This window comes from Glandiceps talaboti, chromosome 5 (genome assembly GCF_964340395.1).
Source record: "Glandiceps talaboti chromosome 5, keGlaTala1.1, whole genome shotgun sequence".
In the NCBI taxonomy this organism is placed as follows: domain Eukaryota; kingdom Metazoa; phylum Hemichordata; class Enteropneusta; family Spengelidae; genus Glandiceps; species Glandiceps talaboti.
This window is the reverse complement of record NC_135553.1, coordinates 3,672,124-3,691,362: the sequence shown is the minus strand read 5'-3', so window position 1 is coordinate 3,691,362 and position 19,239 is coordinate 3,672,124. Positions and strand designations below refer to the sequence as shown.

At 33.6% G+C, this 19,239-nt stretch overlaps 1 protein-coding gene across 2 annotated transcripts in view; it reads right to left on the bottom strand.

The window, feature by feature from the left end:
• The window catches only part of LOC144434783 (uncharacterized), a 36,998-nt gene that overhangs the window by 4,667 nt on the left and 13,092 nt on the right, over positions 1 to 19,239 (bottom strand). Inside the window, exons 1-8 of one of the 2 annotated variants that reach the window (XM_078123281.1) lie at positions 15,836 to 15,920; positions 11,059 to 13,239; positions 10,343 to 10,519; positions 9,544 to 9,692; positions 5,382 to 5,516; positions 4,447 to 4,633; positions 4,220 to 4,314; positions 1,031 to 1,181 (exon numbers count right to left, since the gene is read on the bottom strand). In XM_078123281.1, the coding sequence (XP_077979407.1) occupies positions 1,031 to 1,181; positions 4,220 to 4,314; positions 4,447 to 4,633; positions 5,382 to 5,516; positions 9,544 to 9,692; positions 10,343 to 10,519; positions 11,059 to 13,101 (2,937 nt within the window). In that variant the 5' untranslated portion in view covers positions 13,102 to 13,239; positions 15,836 to 15,920. Of the gene's footprint in view, positions 1 to 1,030; positions 1,182 to 4,219; positions 4,315 to 4,446; positions 4,634 to 5,381; positions 5,517 to 9,543; positions 9,693 to 10,342; positions 10,520 to 11,058; positions 13,240 to 15,835; positions 15,921 to 19,239 lie in introns of those variants that run through there. The other variant, XM_078123280.1, reaches the window with a different exon arrangement.

Genomic DNA, 19,239 nt, shown 5'->3' with positions numbered 1-19,239 from the left:
TAAAGAAAAAGATCTGTAAATTTACTGGAATATTTTACAGGCTTCGACAACTGGTCCCATGTTCAACTCTCCTAATGTTGTACAATACCTTTGTATTACCACACATTTCCTATGGCCTTGAAGTGTGGGGAAGTTCGTGTAAAACATATCTCAAAGAGATTTTACTTGCACAGAAAAGGATTGTTCGTGTCATTACGGGGAGTAAATGTAATGCACATACCGCACCTTTATTTAAAAAGCTCAGTATTCTTGATATATACAAACAGTTTGACTATCAGATTGGAATTTTTGTTCATGATGTACTACACGATAAACTTCCGCCACACTTCAAGGACTACTTTTCGAATATCGAACATTGTCATGATACTAGGCGGAAATTGAGAGGAGACCTCCATGTACCAAAATACAAGAGTAATTTTGGTCAGTCTTCTGTCAAGTTCACTGGTTCACAGATATGGAACAACATTCCATATACAATTCGCAGTCACCCAAGCAGACACAAATTCAAGAAAGATTACAAAGAGTTTCTTCTTGTAAATATGTAAAATTTTCGCGCATTTTCATTTTCATTTTTCATGTGCAGTATGTAGTTTGTGAGTTTTTGCAGCAGTCACCTGATCTTTTTTTTCATTGTAATATTTGTACTAGTGTATGAGTTTTGAGTGGCTAGACTAGATTAGTTATAGAAACTATTTTCTAGCCTCTCGCCCGCTCTGATACAATTATGCACACATTGTGTATTATATGCTTTCAATTGTTATGTATTATTTTATTTTTTTTGTGATGGGTAAATAAAAATTACAATTACAATTACAATTACAATTACAATTACAATTACAATTACAATTACAATGCTCTGATGGCAAATCAGCAGTGTTCACATACCACTTAAAACATAGCAACCCATCAAAATTTAGTATTTCCCATCCCTTACTGTGTAGTGGCTCACACGAAAACCCAGTATGTATCATTTGGAATCACAACAAAAACATGTTGTCTTTGATAAGGAGGCACACACACATTATCCTACCTGTTCTACAATATCAGCACCATATATGGCAATGATGGAAACACAGATAAACAAGTGAAAATAATCTGTCTGGAAATGTGACCAACAGGCTTCCCACATCCGTAATGCATCAGGTTCAGGAAATTCCCGCTTGAAACACAGGAGAATCCATCTAAAAGGAATTACAACAAGTAGATTAGTTTTTGTAAAAAGATTGGGTCTGACATGGTAAGTCACAAATACTCTGGTGAATACTACAATATATTGATGATAAAATAATCCATCTACACACTGTACTTTTTTCAGTTCACCAAAATGCAGTCACATAATGAAATATTCAATACGATGAAAACACTGCATCAAACTAATGCCATGCCCAGTAGGCATGATGGAAAAAAGATATACACTAGCTTAATATTGAATTTATACGCGACATTTAAAAATAAAATGTCTACTGTAAGAAAACTGAACACAAAGGTTAATATTATTGTGATGCAATGACAATACAGCACATGGACGTGAATGTGCACATATAAGATACTCTGCATGGCATGCACACTGCTATATAGATACACATGCATACAAATACATTGTACAAACATGCATGAACACATATACACACACACACACATCACAAGATTCGCAATGTAGACACATATACATGTCAATGGACACACACATACACACACATACACACACACACACATACATACATACACACATACATACATACATACATACATACATACATACATACATACATACACACACACACACACACACACACACACACACACACACACATACATACATACATACATACATACATACTTGTACTCCGGCTGGGCGTTAAATTTCGACTGACAGTTACAAATGAGGGCTATTGACCAATCAGGGAAAAGCGTGAAGACCGGTGTATCAGCAGAGTAGCAAATTTATCAAATGTCGGTGGCGGGAGTGTATTTGCTGTGTATGAGATCCAATTAATGGCATCCAGGGAAGAGTGATTAGACGCAGACAATCATAACAAAAACATGACCCCTGACTGTGACTGAACAGATAAGACTTCCGTTCACAAGTTGAACACTATTTTCGTAATAATAAACATTACCTCAGAGTGTATTTAGAAGGTGAATAAAATACACATACTACAACTTGTACTTGCAAGGTAGACGGTATAATGGCAGGGAGAAAGCGACGGTTTGCTGTTATGACATTTGAGGACATAGATCAGAAACTGAAGACAAGTGTACTGAAAAATACACAGAAAAAAATACTAGCTCATCATGCAACTTGCAAGTTTGGAATAGTTGGGCCGAGGAGAGGGATGAAGACGGAATGGACAAAAAAGTCACAATAATTGTGGACGATATTGCACTGTAGTTTGAATGGTGTATTTTACTACAACTTGCGAGAGGTAGACGGTACTACTATTGCTTCGTAATACACGACATTTCAAAAGTTTGAATGGTGTATTTCATTTGCATGTAATTGATATGCTGTTTCTTTACGCTAGACACAGATAAACAATTTCGCTGATGTGAGTAGCCATGTTTTGTTTTATCAGTGGCGATTAAATTTCATATCACTAGTTGCATACACATGATGGATGTGATTGTATTGAGTAGTTTGTAATATGAATGTCCTACATAATAATATCAAGCAAATACATAGTGGTATGAAATACACTGTACATTGGGATGTAATTGCTATTTTTGTCGTGCAACATAGCGATATAGTAACGTGTGTGACATTGAATGTTGACACAGGCGTGTATCCAGTTTGTTGACACGTGTCAGCTTCGATTGGAAGTCACGTTGGCGTCAGGGTGTCTCGTCGAAAATCAAAACATAAACATTGGGTGTATGAATTTTGTCCTGGAAAGAATATGACACCATTGAGTTATTAGCCGGGGTACAAGATAAATGCCATCCTGGCAATACACGCCTCCTACGTCGGCGTGTATTTACCCGGACGGCATTTATTACATACATACATACATACATTCATGCATGCATACATATACCTACTTATACATATCCATAGAAATAAAGCACAAACACAGACAATCATGCATGATAGATTATTTGTAAATGTGTAATTTCATATTTTATTGCAGGGTTCTGTAAGTGAAATCTCAAAGTAATTATCTAAATGGAAGGTCATGCTGTGTATATCAAATCTAATTATATATATTGCTTTGTCGGCAGTAAGACTGAACAGATAGAATCTTAGAAACAAGTATTCTTCCTGGCTATTGCTTTTAACTGATTTCAAATTGTAAACTAAACCCACTTTGGTATTTAAATGTCAATTACATGATTGATGATGGCTATACTCCTAAAGTCAAGCAATGAACATGTAACAATGATTGATAAATACAGTGTACTTTGTACAAATAGATAAATAAGTTTTAATGATGTTGAATTTTACATAAAAACAGCAAGGTTTGTTGATATTTCAAAATATCTAAACTTTCATTTCAGTTTGTTCAAGTGGCAAGAATGTGTGAAATAGTGGACTGACGCTACAAAAAATACACAATTGTATTCACATTATAGAGTTACGTGAGGTAATTAGGGACAGGAAGAAGGGTTTAATGCCAGAGTATACAACTACTTCTGGTTTGTATTGCCTCCAATGAATAGACAGCTGTTGTACAGAAGTGTTTTGTTAAAACTTGATTGATAATCAAATGAAAATTTATCTGAGTTGGTAGACCATATGTTCAAAGTTTATATTTGGAACTTTTGTTGAAAGTTTGTGTGTGAAAGTTTTACTCAAAGTTTGCGTTTAGAACTTTTACTCAAAATTTGCTTTCACAACATTTGTTCAAAGTTTGTACTTGGAGCTTTTGTTCAAAGTTTCTGTTTAGAACTTTTACTCAAAGTTTGTTTTGGTAACTTTTACTCAAAGTTTCTGTTTAGAACTTTTACTCAAAGTTTGTTTGGTAACTTTTACTCAAATTTTCTGTTTAGAACTTTTACTCAAAGTTTGTTTTGGTAACTTTACTCAAAGTTTGTTTTGGTAACTTTTACTCAAAGTTTCTGTTTAGAACTTTTACTCAAAGTTTGTTTTGGTAACTTTTACTCAAAGTTTGTTTTGGGAACTTTTACTCAAAGTTTGTGTTTAGAACTTTTACTCAAAGTTTGTGTTTGACACAAACGTTTATTTTGCTACAACTGATTGATATTAGGTATCCCAACTTACCTGTGACAAAATAGTAGATCCATAGCATCTCCTAAATCCACTAAATGTTCCCAGAAATCTGGTAGTAGGAGTTCTAGAAGAGCTCTAAGGTATGCCTGGAAGGAGAATGGATTTGATATCATTAAAGCTAATACCCTATGGTGTAATCAACCATAAATTTTAGTTTGTGTCTATCTAAGTTTCCTGATAGCATGTTTTCCATAGTGAAATGGTTTTTTCAGACTCACCAGTTGTTTCTCCATGTCATCATCGGTAGGAGAGCTGACAAAGATAGTGTTCTGCATGAGACCTACAAAACACCAGAAAGAATCAGATTCATCCTGGATTTCAGCCAGTACCGGAGCTAGTAGATCTGACATTCCTTGTGTGTATCCCATACTAGGATTAAAGATGGCATAATTTAGTAGAATATTCCTAGGGATAAACAAAAATAAAAGAAATTTGTTTTGTCAATTATTCACAGAAATTCGTATAGTGCTGACATGTCATCACATATTTTTAACAGCTTTTTTTTTCTATATTCCTACATAACAAGACTTTGCTGACACCATGATTTTCTGGGATGGAGCATCCCTCCACATGCATAAAGGCTATTTTCACAACACAAGGCCAAATACGGTGATTTGTTAGGTGGGCTTCCATTTTTGGGTCTGCATCCTAGAACTGGTTGCAAATCTGCAACCATTTATTGTGTATGTCAAGCTACAACTTCTCAAAATGAAGTAGAAAAGACCTGCATCTTTCAATCAAACAGGTGTCTAGTAGGAAAAGACACCTGTTTGATTGGCAAATAAGTTGTGGAATAATGAAGGCCATCTTTTTGGCATTATACATCTATGCTACATGGCTACATAAATGCACACTTGACAAATACAATGTACAGAGAATGTCAGCACCAAGAGGGCAGCTATGATGTCATCACAAGAGGTTTCCCATAAACCCTTGCAGGAAATCACCAAAATGGCCATACACAAGTCAAGTGCAGTAGAACCTCATTACAAGATTTCAAAGTTGAATAATCTACCAAGGTGATATTTTATCAACCAAGATTAATTATATGTAAGTTGACCAAGTAATCTATAAAAGTGCACTACAGGCAGAAATGAATTCAATGAATATATCAGGATATAAAAATACAAAAACTTGAAATCAATGCACATACCTCATAACATCAATATTTGGATTATTTTCACCTCTAAAATATGGATGACTTCTGTCAGTTCTAACTACATCTTTATCAACTGTACACTGGACATTTCTCCAAAACTCCTCATATTCATCTCCACACATTTCTTCCCTGCAATATGAAAATATTGAAAAAAATAATTACTATTATGAACATCTGAAAACCATATACTTTGATATACAATCTATTATCATACTAGAACTATGTTAGAAATATCTATGACAGACCCATAGAATTTTATACAAACAATTTGTTTCATCTTTTTGCAGTGTTTGATGCATCTACTGAAGTGTGTCAATTGTTCTTGCAGATGCCATTGCACAAGTAATCTAGTTCCTGACAACCATATTCCAATTTTACACTATGTTACCTTCATACTTTCATTCATACAATGTAGGGGAGCACAGAATTCTGTGCTTGAGTAACGAGATTGACTAGGCGTATGGTCGTCAGGATCTAGACTATTGCAGAAGTGTAACACTGTAATAGCACACAGCAGGTTTGTAATGTATCATGAAGAGCCACAGCATGCTCAGCTGGAAATGAAAATATTTACCCATAAAACTAATTGTTAATCTTTAAAAATATCTATGTCTTAGTTCCATGACAGATTGTACTCATTAATCTAGTTCTATTTACATATCTTTTTTAATACAACAAAGAAATGGGAGAAAAATAGCCTTTACCGCTAAGGCATAAAGTGAAAATATTGAGAAATGATATGTCTATGAATGTTGTCAATCATCCAGGTACGAAGTTAATAACAAAGTTGAAAAATAATGACCTTCGACATTTAGAAAAAATCTAAAACCATCAATATAAATGACAGACAAAATTAGTGGTAGGCAATTTTAATATATCATACTAGTGAGTTTAAATATTGGAAAATATATATTATTAGCTAGTTATCCATAAATTATATACATATATATTTTCCATGAAATTATCCACAATTTGATTTTCATTCAATATATTAATGTTCCCGACAAGATTGCAAAAAAGGAGAGACTTTGCACTTTGATCTGTTTTACTACATTCAATACAATATTAGATACATACACATTTGATAGACCTACATAGCTATCATTCCACAAAATATAAATACATTTAGTTTCTATAAAGTTATCCATAATTTTATTTTATTTTCATTTTAAATATTCTAAACAAGACTACAGAAATGGAGAAAATGTGCATTTTTGATCGATTTACCCTATTCAATACATTACAGACATATGCAGTTGATAGACCCACAGAATTATTAATTCATGAGATATTCATATTGAGTTTCCATGGAATTATCCATAATTTTATTTTCATTCTATATATTCCAGACAAGAATGCATAAATTGAGAAAATTTGCATTTTGATCCATTACTCAAGTCAATACAATGTTACAGACATATGTATATTCATAGCCCAGCAGTTATTACTCCTTAGATTATAGTTTCAGAAATTATCCACAATTTTATTTTCATTCCATATGTTCCAGATAAGATTGCATAAATTGAGAAAAATTGCACTTTGATCTGAATACAATACAAGGTTACAGACATACACATTTGAGGTACCAGCAGACATCAGCTGAATACAGTAAATCATTCAATGTCACGCTTTGTGATCTCTCAATCAGATTTCCAGAGGTCTTTTCATCAAATGCATTTACTGTTATAGTATGAATGTTTCATGAAGGTGGTTGCAATAATGTAGGCATAGAAAAATGTTGATAATCTATAGGCTTTATGGGTTGACAACTTCAATAGGATTAATAAACACAGATGTTGCCTTAAAATTACAATTACAATCTACACTCATTAGGCCAAATGAAATAAATCATATGGTGACCGATAACAGACCTTTCAATAATAAGTTGAGAAAGAATTGCAAAATACAATTATGTAAAGTTGGCAGTTATGCTTTTTATATTTAAAAAAATGACCATGTTTTTCTGACTTTTTCACTTTTTATCTTTATGAAACATATTCTGGGAGGGGGTCATAATATCTTTGCTTTTTGCATCATTTTAATAAAATTTCTGATTTCCATATTATTTTTGAGATCTCCATCCTCATATTAAAAAAGTTAGCAGGGGCAAACTAGGTAAGATTATAAGTGATCGAAACCATACAATTTTGTTCACGTATCTTCAGTATGGCTTCCCTGCAATGGAAACAATGGACACACAGTTATCAACAATCCAAAACCTTATTACCATGGTTACAGATTAGGTAATATTGAATTGTCTAGATAAAGTTAATGACAGCATTTTTCTTCTAAATAGTAGTAATGATGTAAAGTGAACTGCATCAATTCATTTAAATCAAAGGATATTACACATTATGAATTTTTTTTTTAGTTTGTATGGTCATTAGTCATCTGTAATGATTGAGTTTTTGTCTACACTCATATGTAAATAGTTGCTAATAATTTGTGAGATGAAAGACATTCAAATTGCTGCGTAAACTCCAGATTATTGAAAGGTTAGTGTATTTAAAGTAATCTCAATTTGACAAAGAATTCTCATCAATATTAAACATGGTGGAAATGCTTGTACAATATGTAATTGCCCGTCACTTTTTTCAATTTTGCATCATATTACGTCCTTTTATTGTAAAAACTATTTATGCCAGTCTTCTCAGACTCACTGATGAGATCTTGAAATTGACTTTTAGGTTACCCTGAAAAAGGATTTTCTTGGTCTGCAGAAGTTCCTTTTTTTTCTTATTTTGATCTGATGAAAAAAATGAATTACCCTCATTACTATGGTATGATTATGTTGACTAGACAACAGCAGAAGTTACACTGTCCACTAAGTTTTTCTCCCTGATGTAAATATTTTAGGTCTAATGATATTGTAATGATTTTGTCGATTAACTTCTGCCTGCTCAGTTTCTCTGTTTTGTACAAGTGAAAATAAAATTTTGTCTCATAGCTATCATGTCATGATGGGAATGTAATGATTTTGTTGCTAGGCAACAGTGGTAGAAGTCAATCAACTTCAGCTAATTAAGTTTTTTCTCTCTGATATAAAATACACCAATAAGGTAAGCTTTTTTGTACAAGAAAACTGTCTAATGAGATTGTAATGATTTTGTTGTTAGGCAACAGTGGTAGAAGTCAATCAACTTCAGCTTACCCAGGTTTTTCTCTCTGACTTCAATATTTTAACTTTAATACTATTGATTTTGTTGACTGTATGTGTGATTGCTTTCATACTAGTGATGTTATCATACCCTGAGTAATACCCATTGGGTGGCTAAATCAACCAATTCAATTGCAAATCTTAATCAAAATACAGACTTACTAGATTACTTTTGGCCCTCAAAATAAACCAATATTCTTACATTTCTTTAGAAATCTCACCCCTAATTTAACATAGAGTCATCTTGATGTTGTTTCAATGGATTTAATTTGAGCTGAAAACAGAATTCATCTATTTTTGTAATCCAATTTCTTACTATTTCCATAAGAGGTCAAAGTGACATGTTTTGTCATCCATTTCATGTGAAAACCATTGATATCAATTTTATGATATCTCTATGAATGATTTTGAAAACACTAAAAGCTTGTTGCCATGGTTACTGTATCATAACCCTGACTCTGGTCAATGACTACATATGACCACACACACTCCATCAGATAAATTACCATAGGACCATACATGTAGAGCAAAGTAGACGTGAATGTTGATTTTGATCCTCTTCTTTATACACATACAGGAGAATTAGTCGTTCGACATATTTTTAAAATGTGCAGTAAAAATACTATCCGAGCCAAAATTGATAGACTGAATGACCTGTCCTTAAATTTGCCCATAAACTCAGTACAACGTATAACATATACCGGTATGGTATAACAATTAGTTCTAATGTATCATGAAAAGAATTGTCATTGTATACAGTAAACAAACTCCTTCAGTCACCCATTCCTGCTTCTGCTTCTGTGTATATCGTACATGGGTTAGTGTGGTACTGGAGTAACATGACGAGTTTACAGTTTGTGATGAGCTGTGGTTTGGAGTTCTTGTAATTTTACTTTTAAAAGAGTTGATATCCATAGTAAGTGATGAAGGAGAGCACTAACAATGATGTAAGTCTTTCACTGTCAGTGTTCATAATTTACTAAGAATTTAAAAATGTACCTCTTATCTTGAATAGCATAGTACTCCTCTCTCTTCTTGCCTCGCATGCTATTTCTTTCCTCCACAGTTGATTCATACCTAAAATAACCCAGTAAGAATGGCCAGACATCTCTTCTCAAGTATTCATCTAAACCACCAAAGAAGATGGCCTGTCAAGTCAAGTAAATAAAACATATTTTAATAACAATAATAATAATCATAAGATTTGTTAGATGCCTAACCTCAACAGACAGAGCTCAGGGCATAGAAGAAGTGGATAAATGTACATTAAGTGGTATTAGGCAAAAAAAATATTTGTGTGTTTCCAATAAGATTGTAATAAAGGATTTTACATCTCGTTGCAGATATTGCGTGATATGCAAATATGCCTAGCAACAATGGATGTCAAGCATGTGATCATGGTCAAGCTTTTGCCATGGCCATGTGCAATGATGTTGAGAACAATAATGTTGCTAAGCGTTTGACACTTTCAGCCTGACCACCCTTACGTAGCTGCTGTGGACGAAATCCCTCAAGTGGGATCTCATGAAATCTGCCGCAAGATGAAAAATGGCTTATTGAACATTGGGAACACCATTCCAGGAAATAATATGCACAATTACCAAGAATAACTGACTTGAAAATTGTCCTTCACTCAATGTTCAAAGAACAATGAATGAGGAACAAGTTTCACACATTTTTTTCTCAGCAATTATGCATAATGTAAGTGATGTAAATGACTCTCTAAAGCCCCAAAGTTACAAAAATGCCTTTAGCTCCTGGAGTTGTTTTCCCTGTAAGACACATTTATCCAACTTACTTTCCGTAGTCCATCGTTGTCTTCAATCTGTCCTTGGTCATTGACGTAGGACCACCAAACTTCATCACCTACCATTTCATATAAACCTTCTTCTGGGTGACAATCTGCTACCAGTAGGTGTGGTCGACAAATTGAGAACTTTCTACATAACTGGTTGGCCTCCATCTCAGCATGCCCCTACAATGTAGAAAAGGGCAAAGGTCATGTCTAATTATACTTTTTATCCTTCTGTGGTTAGACACATCATATCATTTGATACACAAACATCCTGTCCACTGCAAGAACATTGGTGTCTTTTATAGTAGGCTTTGATAATTATATTTCAAATAGAGGAGAAATATAATATATGAGATCTTTTCTATGATCAAATTTGACTGAAATCAATCACCAATTGTTACAAAAAATGACCAAAAACTATGATATGCTATAAACAATCTTGGGAAACTCCACGTAAGGTGTTTCCTTGGTAACTATTCACTTGAAAGCACTGTGACTACACATGAATCTTCATAATACATGAAATCATTTTTTTTACCAAAAATGGTTCTCAAACTTAATCAAAATTCAAATGTTCTTAGATACCACGGTGAAAAACTTTTTACACATATAAACAGTTGATAGATATCTCATACACAAAATTGTTTGCAACTATTTGTATGATGTTTTGTACATCAAATACCAGTAAAAGTGCCAGCAAACTAACACTGTAAAGTTACCTTAGCTTTATGTTTTACACAGATTTTCCAGTCCTCAAATACTTCGGCAAGTTTGTCAAGTCCTCCATGATGGAAGTGTATGATTTTATACTGGCTCTCTCTGCTAGCAATCACTAACTGTCCTGAAGTGCATTCTTCATCAGAGAAGAACAACCGTAGAGACCTCATTTCACCTAAATCTACTGAAAACACACCCAATAACTGCTCTTTAGGACTAGTGTTCTTTTTACTTGGTGAGGCATATCTCACTGAATTTTCTGGGAATGTTAGGTTGTGAGTCATGGCAAAGGATTCCGGATTTTCTTCCAGCATTGATTTGTGTTTGTCTCCAGCAAACGCAGGAGATGAAGGATCACTGGGAGTTGGAGTTGGTGGACAGCTGCTATCAGTTGGTGTACTCGGTAAAGACATAGGGTCTCTGTTGGATGTAGTGGGTGTGGTAGAACTAGAGGCATCTGAATGAACAACAGCACTCAATGATGGATCAACGTGTAGTACAGTCTTTTCTGCATTTGATCCATAAATCAATGATTTATAGGGTGATGGATACGGACTTGGATTGGTAGAATCAGAACTAGGACTGTCCTCTTCAAAGTCACCAACTGCTGTGTGAATCACCTTCTTCATGTGAACTTTCAAATCAGTCGGCCTTTCAGGTTTTTCTTCTTTTGTTTCCATATCTTCAGTTGTATTTTCAAGTCCAGATTTTTGTAGCAAGTGATGTAGTTGGTTATTGGTTGTCATGACTTCACTGTCAGTGGAATCACTACCAACACTCTTTGCTGGTGAGCTAGTTGCCGGATTTCTTGTTTGTACTATAAAATGCCTCTTTCTCTTATCTTCAGCAACATTTTGAATATCTTGATCATGTGCTTCTATTTCTTGATTCTCATTGGTTAAAACTTCATACGGCTGGGTTCCATCAAGACCAACCTGCTCTTTGGTACTGGTATCCATAGCAACTCCATCCTCATGGTGGGCTTCATCACCATAATTTCTGACTATTGCTCCATCTGTCTCTCTTCTGTCATGGCTACTTTCTTCGACGTCACTTTTCCCTCCACAGTCATCACTGTCCGGTAATAAAGGCTCACGTTCTACAGCTAATCTGCCAACTTCCCTGACCATTCCATACCCTGGAGAAACATCACTATCTGAATGAGTTGGACTAAGTTCAACATTTACTGGTAGACTGTTTGGTACTTGGGGGTGTGTTGTTTCTGACATGTCAGTGTTGGTATTACCACCTTCTATCTCACTCAGTACCAAAGCTGGACTGTTCACATCACCGGCATTCTCTGTTTTTGTACTATTGTCTACCGTGTTACTACCTTCCAAGGCTGGTGTTTCAGAATCTCCATTCCCTGCTTTTGTACTTCCAATGTCCTTCCTATCATTCTCAAAACCTGGCCTGTTGGGTTCCCCATTTTCTGCTTTGTCAATATTGTTTTTCTCATTCAACATATTTACATGTTTGCCGATTCCAGGCAGTTTTTCTTTGGAAGGACGTTTAGAATTATTCAACACATCTTCTGAGGGTTCTTCACTTTCTTCAGGATTTTGACTCTCTGAAGCCTCTGCTTGAGCTTCTTCTTCTTTCTGTTTCCTTTCAAGTCTTTCTCTCAAGATTTCTGAAGTGATGACTCTCTCTGCCTCAGAGCTGGCTATGCTAATGCTATCCTGACTGACTGAACCCAATGAACTTAGACTTATCCCATCAGCTGACATGTACTTCCCTCGGCCAAACCTTGAATGAACTGGAGAACCTTGTGGTGAAAAATATCGCACTGCTTTCTTGCGATTCTTCTTTAAGGATGCATTTGGAATCCATGTTAAAATGAGAGTTGAGCCAACATCTTCTTCCTCTGCAGCTCGTATCGTGAGATAGCCAGGATGATGTTCTATTTGGCTACTTAGTTTAGTTGGTGGATGAACACACACATTGTTCTTGCAGTATATAATCTCACCATCCAGAGGAGGTGCTTTTACTGCATCATTAGTAATCCCTAAGATGTCTGACACTTTTTTCCATAGAGCTGCCATAATGAAACCACAATGAAAATGTACGTTGGAAATGAAAATAACAGCCTTGAGTGAGTGATTGAGCGTTCTATGTACTCGATTGTTCTTCTTTTTCTATCTTGTTAGCATTGTGTTTTATACTGAAATACCATGGTGCCCCTGAAGTAAAGAAAAAAAGGCCAATATTATTATCAGCATAAATAAATAATTCAACATACACATGAAAATTGTAATATGAGAGTGGAAATGGGAACCCATAGATGTTCCATCGGCAATAACAATTTTAAGTCATCTGGGATCTACATTTCATGACATTTAAAAACAAAACCATGGTATACATTTCTTTCTTCTTTTATCACGTTTTCATTAAAATGATAAAGTATTGTACTGATTAATTTCAAAAAATGAATGAAAAGTTTCATATTGTCTTAAGTAGATAATATCACACTGATAGACTTGACTATTTAACCAAATCAGTGTTACAGGGTAGCAACTTATCTTTTATGAAAATTTAATTTTTCAAAAAGATGCCCATTTGTTTCTATCTGATATCAGATAATACCTAGTCTAGTTCCTATACGGTATTGTTACGATTTACACCTCCACTCACAGTTTACTTAGAAACCACATTGGCATCAAGACAAGATAATACCCAACGCCTGTAGGGAGTTCAAAATCTGTCATGTTATTTTTTTTAAATCCCTGTAGATTGGGTAAAATATCTGATATCCAACTGTATCTATATCACTTTCATCTAATGTAAAGGCTAACTATAAGTTTCCCTTGTAACCCACTGGGATATCCAACTATATTATAGTATAAGGTAACACATTGGAAAGACTACGTGTATCCATGTTTTTATACCAGATTTAAAATTACATAATGACTGAGATTCTAAAACCATAGCAACAAAACTGCATGTTTCTTTTCAATAATATGGTAACTTGGTTAAATGTATAATATTATATGGCATGGGAAGCTGTGAAAGTTTTACCATCTTTACATCCCTTCTCTGTTACTGACTTCAACCATATCGCAACAAAACTGAAAGTCTTGTTGGGTTTCTGTTCACAACATCCATGAGTAATTGTATCCAGGAAAACTGTTAAAGTTCTCCAACCATAAAAGTTACAGGGATATTCTGAATCTGACTAAAATCTTATCTAGAAAAAAGACGTGATTCCGTTTGATATCATATTTCACATCTAATATTATTTACATCCTTTGTAATTTCTCGTTTGTATATGTCAGGTCTGGCATTTGCCTAAAGGCATTCTTCCTAAAAAAAACAAAATTTGACAGACTAGTTCAGATTTAGGACTGTAATTATACATGTGAAAATTATCTGATAGAACTATAGAAAAGTTGTCCTACAGTAATCCTTATGAGTGAACTGATGAGATGACACTAATGTATGTGAACTTGGAATTGACTCATGGGCCTATAATCCTTGAATCCCATTGGGATATGTAGCTTTGACAAGAAATGTGTGATTTTGAATTATAATACACAAACAGTTTACATGAAATGTATTGGAAATTTACAATTCGGGATAACTTGAACAACAAATTTTGTGTACGTAATTCATAATAATATTATTATACATTTTGTATAGTTTCTTACTTTTCTGTGTATATACATACAAAGTATATATACATGTATTACTACTCATATCTGTGAAAAGTCTTAAACAGCATACAACTAGTCAAGATTATTAATGTCATACATATCTCCGGGGCTATACTAGCTGCTGTCAAAAATATACCCTGGAGATTTGACAGTGTTTCTCAATATTCTAAATTTTTTACTTTCATGCATACATAGTAATATTACTTTACATCACTATATTCTGACCTAAAATGATCCTCCATGTAATATTAATATCCTGCAAATATTAAAACCTGATTCCAAAGAAATTCAACGGATATTACAATGTAAATACAGAAATATGATTCTGAAGAAATTCAAAGTACATACTGTATGAATAGGGAAATATGATTCCAAACAAAAGTGGTATGCCAACAGAGACAGTTTCAGCATCTGCTGACAGTTTTCAAAACTAAAAGTGACTAAATTATACCCCTGGATACTAGTTTACCCCTGCTGCTACACATACTTTAAAAAGAGAACCTTAATTTCCCCATTCAGCAACATACATATATTTACAACCGAAAGCCAAATCCTTAGATTTTTTTGATATTTCTATAATCAGCTGTGACATTAGCTCAAAGATATGATACTAGTGATTTTCCAAAATTTGCTAATGGACATGATAAATGTAAAGGTCAGTGATTCATAGATAAGCGTGAATACATTGTGTCAGGTGATGACCCCAGATGTGGCACAATTTTACTCATTATGTACATTTTATCAATAGGTAGACACAAATGACTGATACAGAGAAAGATAGGTTGCTTCCACCCTATTAGTCATACAAAATGAAAACAGTATACATGCACACAAATATCTATGAATTCATTTTCACAAAGAGGAAAAATATTGTGAACCCAAGTTCAGTTTTGCTATTTTGGTTATTTTTCCAATCCTCGCAAAGATATGTTGTGAACACACAGATCATATTTTCAGATGGAATTTCATTGACTTTTAACTTTGGTCTAGGCACTATTTAAAAAAAGGGTTTGACAATTGTGGTAACATTGACAATAGTGATCATTTTCAGACTTTCAAATACCAGAAAACTGATGATAAAACGGCGGTGAAATAAATGAGAATTTAACAGATTTTCGCTACTTACCACCCTTGGCAATTATACACATTGATGCATATAGATTTGCATATGGCAGGAAAACTTAGATAAGATATACCCAGATAAAAGAACAACATGGCTGGCCAGGTCGAGTAAACTCCAATACTATATTGTCACTTGGAATTAATACAGCTAATACCCAATTCTATCTTTAGCTGAGGCAGGATATGCTAGTGTCCCTGACGTAGTGTCACTTCCTGCCCAGACACTCATAGTACTTGACTATAAAGCTACATGCATTCTACCTTTTTTTGTTTATTTCATGTTTTACAACAACACATCATTTATTTCTATTATTATACACATTTCATGCATTCAGGTAGAGCTCTATTTCTATGTAATTTATTGACATTTTTGTTTACTTTCATGTTTATACAGGTACCTTTCACATTTCAGATCTTTTTATGTTAATTGTTATGTCATTCTTTACCTTTATTTCATAGTTAGATCAAATTTACATATAAAAACCAAAGTTATCATCATTATTACAAGTCTAGTTCAGTTTCTGACCACCAAGTTCTCATATTAGTGCACTGTAAAATTGCTCATTATAGAACTTTGTTCATTAATCACTATTACTACATGAGTACCATACATAACTTGCACCAGTGCATGTACATACACATTAAAAAGTTCAAAGGAAAATAAATTTATTCAAATTATGAAATTAAAACACCAATTAAACTCTCATAATACAAATAATTATGGGATTATTAAATTTAGATATTTCAGACATTTTAACCTTCGTATAAAATTGGTGACACAAATTAATCTTCCCAGAGAAATTCCACTTTCACATTAGTATAATTTATAAAGATAAACTATTACCAAGAGGATAATACATTGAGGTCCCTAGATTTTATATGAATTTATATCAGATGTTACTTTTGATGGGATTTTGTTTAGCAGAATGTAACACATTGCAACAGAGGTTAACAGTTACCATGGTAACCTAATCATGTGGCTTTGGATTGTGAAGCTTGAATGATGCAAAGAATGAACCTTTAAGCAGGTCATAATGTTACATGTATGTATAATCAGAGAGGGTTTGGTTTCTGAGTCAAGTTTAGGGTATTTTATAGAACATTCTCATTTTCGCATAAAGTGATTCAAATTTCTTATATAATATGAAGGCACTGCATCTAGTTGTAATGCACTCAAACTGTCATGAAATATCTTTCATATCCCTTAACATTATGGACCAAAATGCCATTTTTTTTATACTACCGGGCCGTTGATTATGATGGTTATATTTCATTCGGACTTCAAAAGTATTATAATTAGAATTTAGGGCAGACTATCTATACCAGAAATAAACTCAAGCATGAGTGACTGCTATGAATTTATAATCATAAACTGGTTGAATTTACAAGAAGTTTTATATTTCTGTATATCCAGGTAAAAGTTAAAACAGAAATTAGAGCGAACTAAATGCACTGGCCAACTTAAAATTATCTACGAATGGGTTAGCAAGGCTTCAAGGTGAAATAAAATACTTTACACTGTACAGAAAATGTTGTTGTTGGAGGACAGACAGACATTAAATACAAATTACATAACATTATGATAGTAAAGTGCCAAATTGATACTTTTATGTGATCAAACTAGGTATAATGTGAACATTTTGACAGTAAATTGATGATAAAGAAACCACCATCATTATCATCATCATCATCATTTCCAGCAACCACAGCGTCCTTCCTCATAACATCCCTTGGCAGGATTTATACAAATAAATCAATGCTAATGATAGCAGCTGTCATGTAATAATCATTAGTTTTATTTGAATATCTCATCAATCATGGTAACGTTGGATTCTGCAGTTTTCACCATTGTAATCATACATACAAGTTATACTGAGAAATATGCCAGTCCTCACTGTACATGTATCCTACTCTATAGTTCCAATACGATCTGTGTTACGATTTACATTACATTTATCGTGTAAATTGTAATACGGATTGTACTGGAACTAGACTATATCACATGAATCCTAGTCTAGTTAGTCTATAAAAGTCAGATTCAAATAATTTGTGTTCAATTGATGACTTCAATAAACTGTACATTAATTCCATTGAATTTGTCCCAACTTTCATCATTTTATGTTGCTTTACTGTTTATCTCTCCCACACTATCTAAACTCTCTAGATGTTTCATCTTTGGACAAACTTTGGAAAACTTATGAACCTCAACAATCTGTTACCTCAACAATGTTTTCATTCAATTCTGCTTTCAAGCATTTCAGTGTTTTACTATAAATCTTTCGAGTTTTGTGTTTTCCATCTTATATTTGGGGATGAGGGTTGGAATGAGTATTATAATTTTCAAGATGTTGAAAACACTTTTAATATGTAACTATTATGGAACTACATATTCACAGGGAAAATAAAATATGTTTCGGAGACACAAACCTTACAACTTTGTTGGTACTTATACGTTCTGGTAGATATTCACCATTTAGTCAATCTGAAACATCAAGCCAATAAATTACATACAACACTTCTACTTTTAAATATCTGAAAGATGTTCAAATTTCAAAGGAAAATTAAATCTGAGATTGAGTTTGACCGTACATTGTATTGCTTTTCACTTGACACAACACAGAATTTCATAGTAATAACTGATCTGAAGGATCACTCAAATAGATTGCGTACAACAGATTTTACCGCGAGGTACCTAAAAATCTGGAAGATATTCAAAATTTCACAGTAATATTCACTCTGAAGTAGCGCTCCCAGAGATTACATTTGACAGTACATTGTATTGCTTTTAGCTAGACACAACAGAGAATTTCAGCATCAATCTGAAAGATTGTTCCAGTAGATTATCTAGACACAAGAGAGAATTTCTAAGAGTCAATCAGACTAGTTTTAGTTAGCTAACCTCTATCTGACCTAACATGCAGACATACATATTCTCTCTTATCCACGTCTTCAAATGAATTGAGACTGCCATTTTACTTAGTATGTCAAAATTACAATTAATCAAACTGAACAAAGTGACATCTAGTTTGCATCAACATTTCTAAGAAATGGTTCAGAGAATGTCATTATTTATCAAAGTCTACGTAATAGAACTACATTTGCCTATTAATCTGTTTCTACCTCAAAATGAGCTTAAAGTAAAACTAAACTGAAAATATTTTTAAACATACATTTATGATTTAGGTCTTTTGGATATCCATGACTTTGAATGAGGATTGAAAGCTATGGATAGCATCTAGACTAATTTGGTATATGTACTGTCAAAAGATATTTATTTTACTTTGACCTTTACTTAGAAAACAAGGCTCTATTTATTAATCTATATAAATTCAGACACCATACTCTCATATGGATTTTATCATTACAGGAATGAAGAAGAAATTGAACACATCTCAAGATAGATAAGTT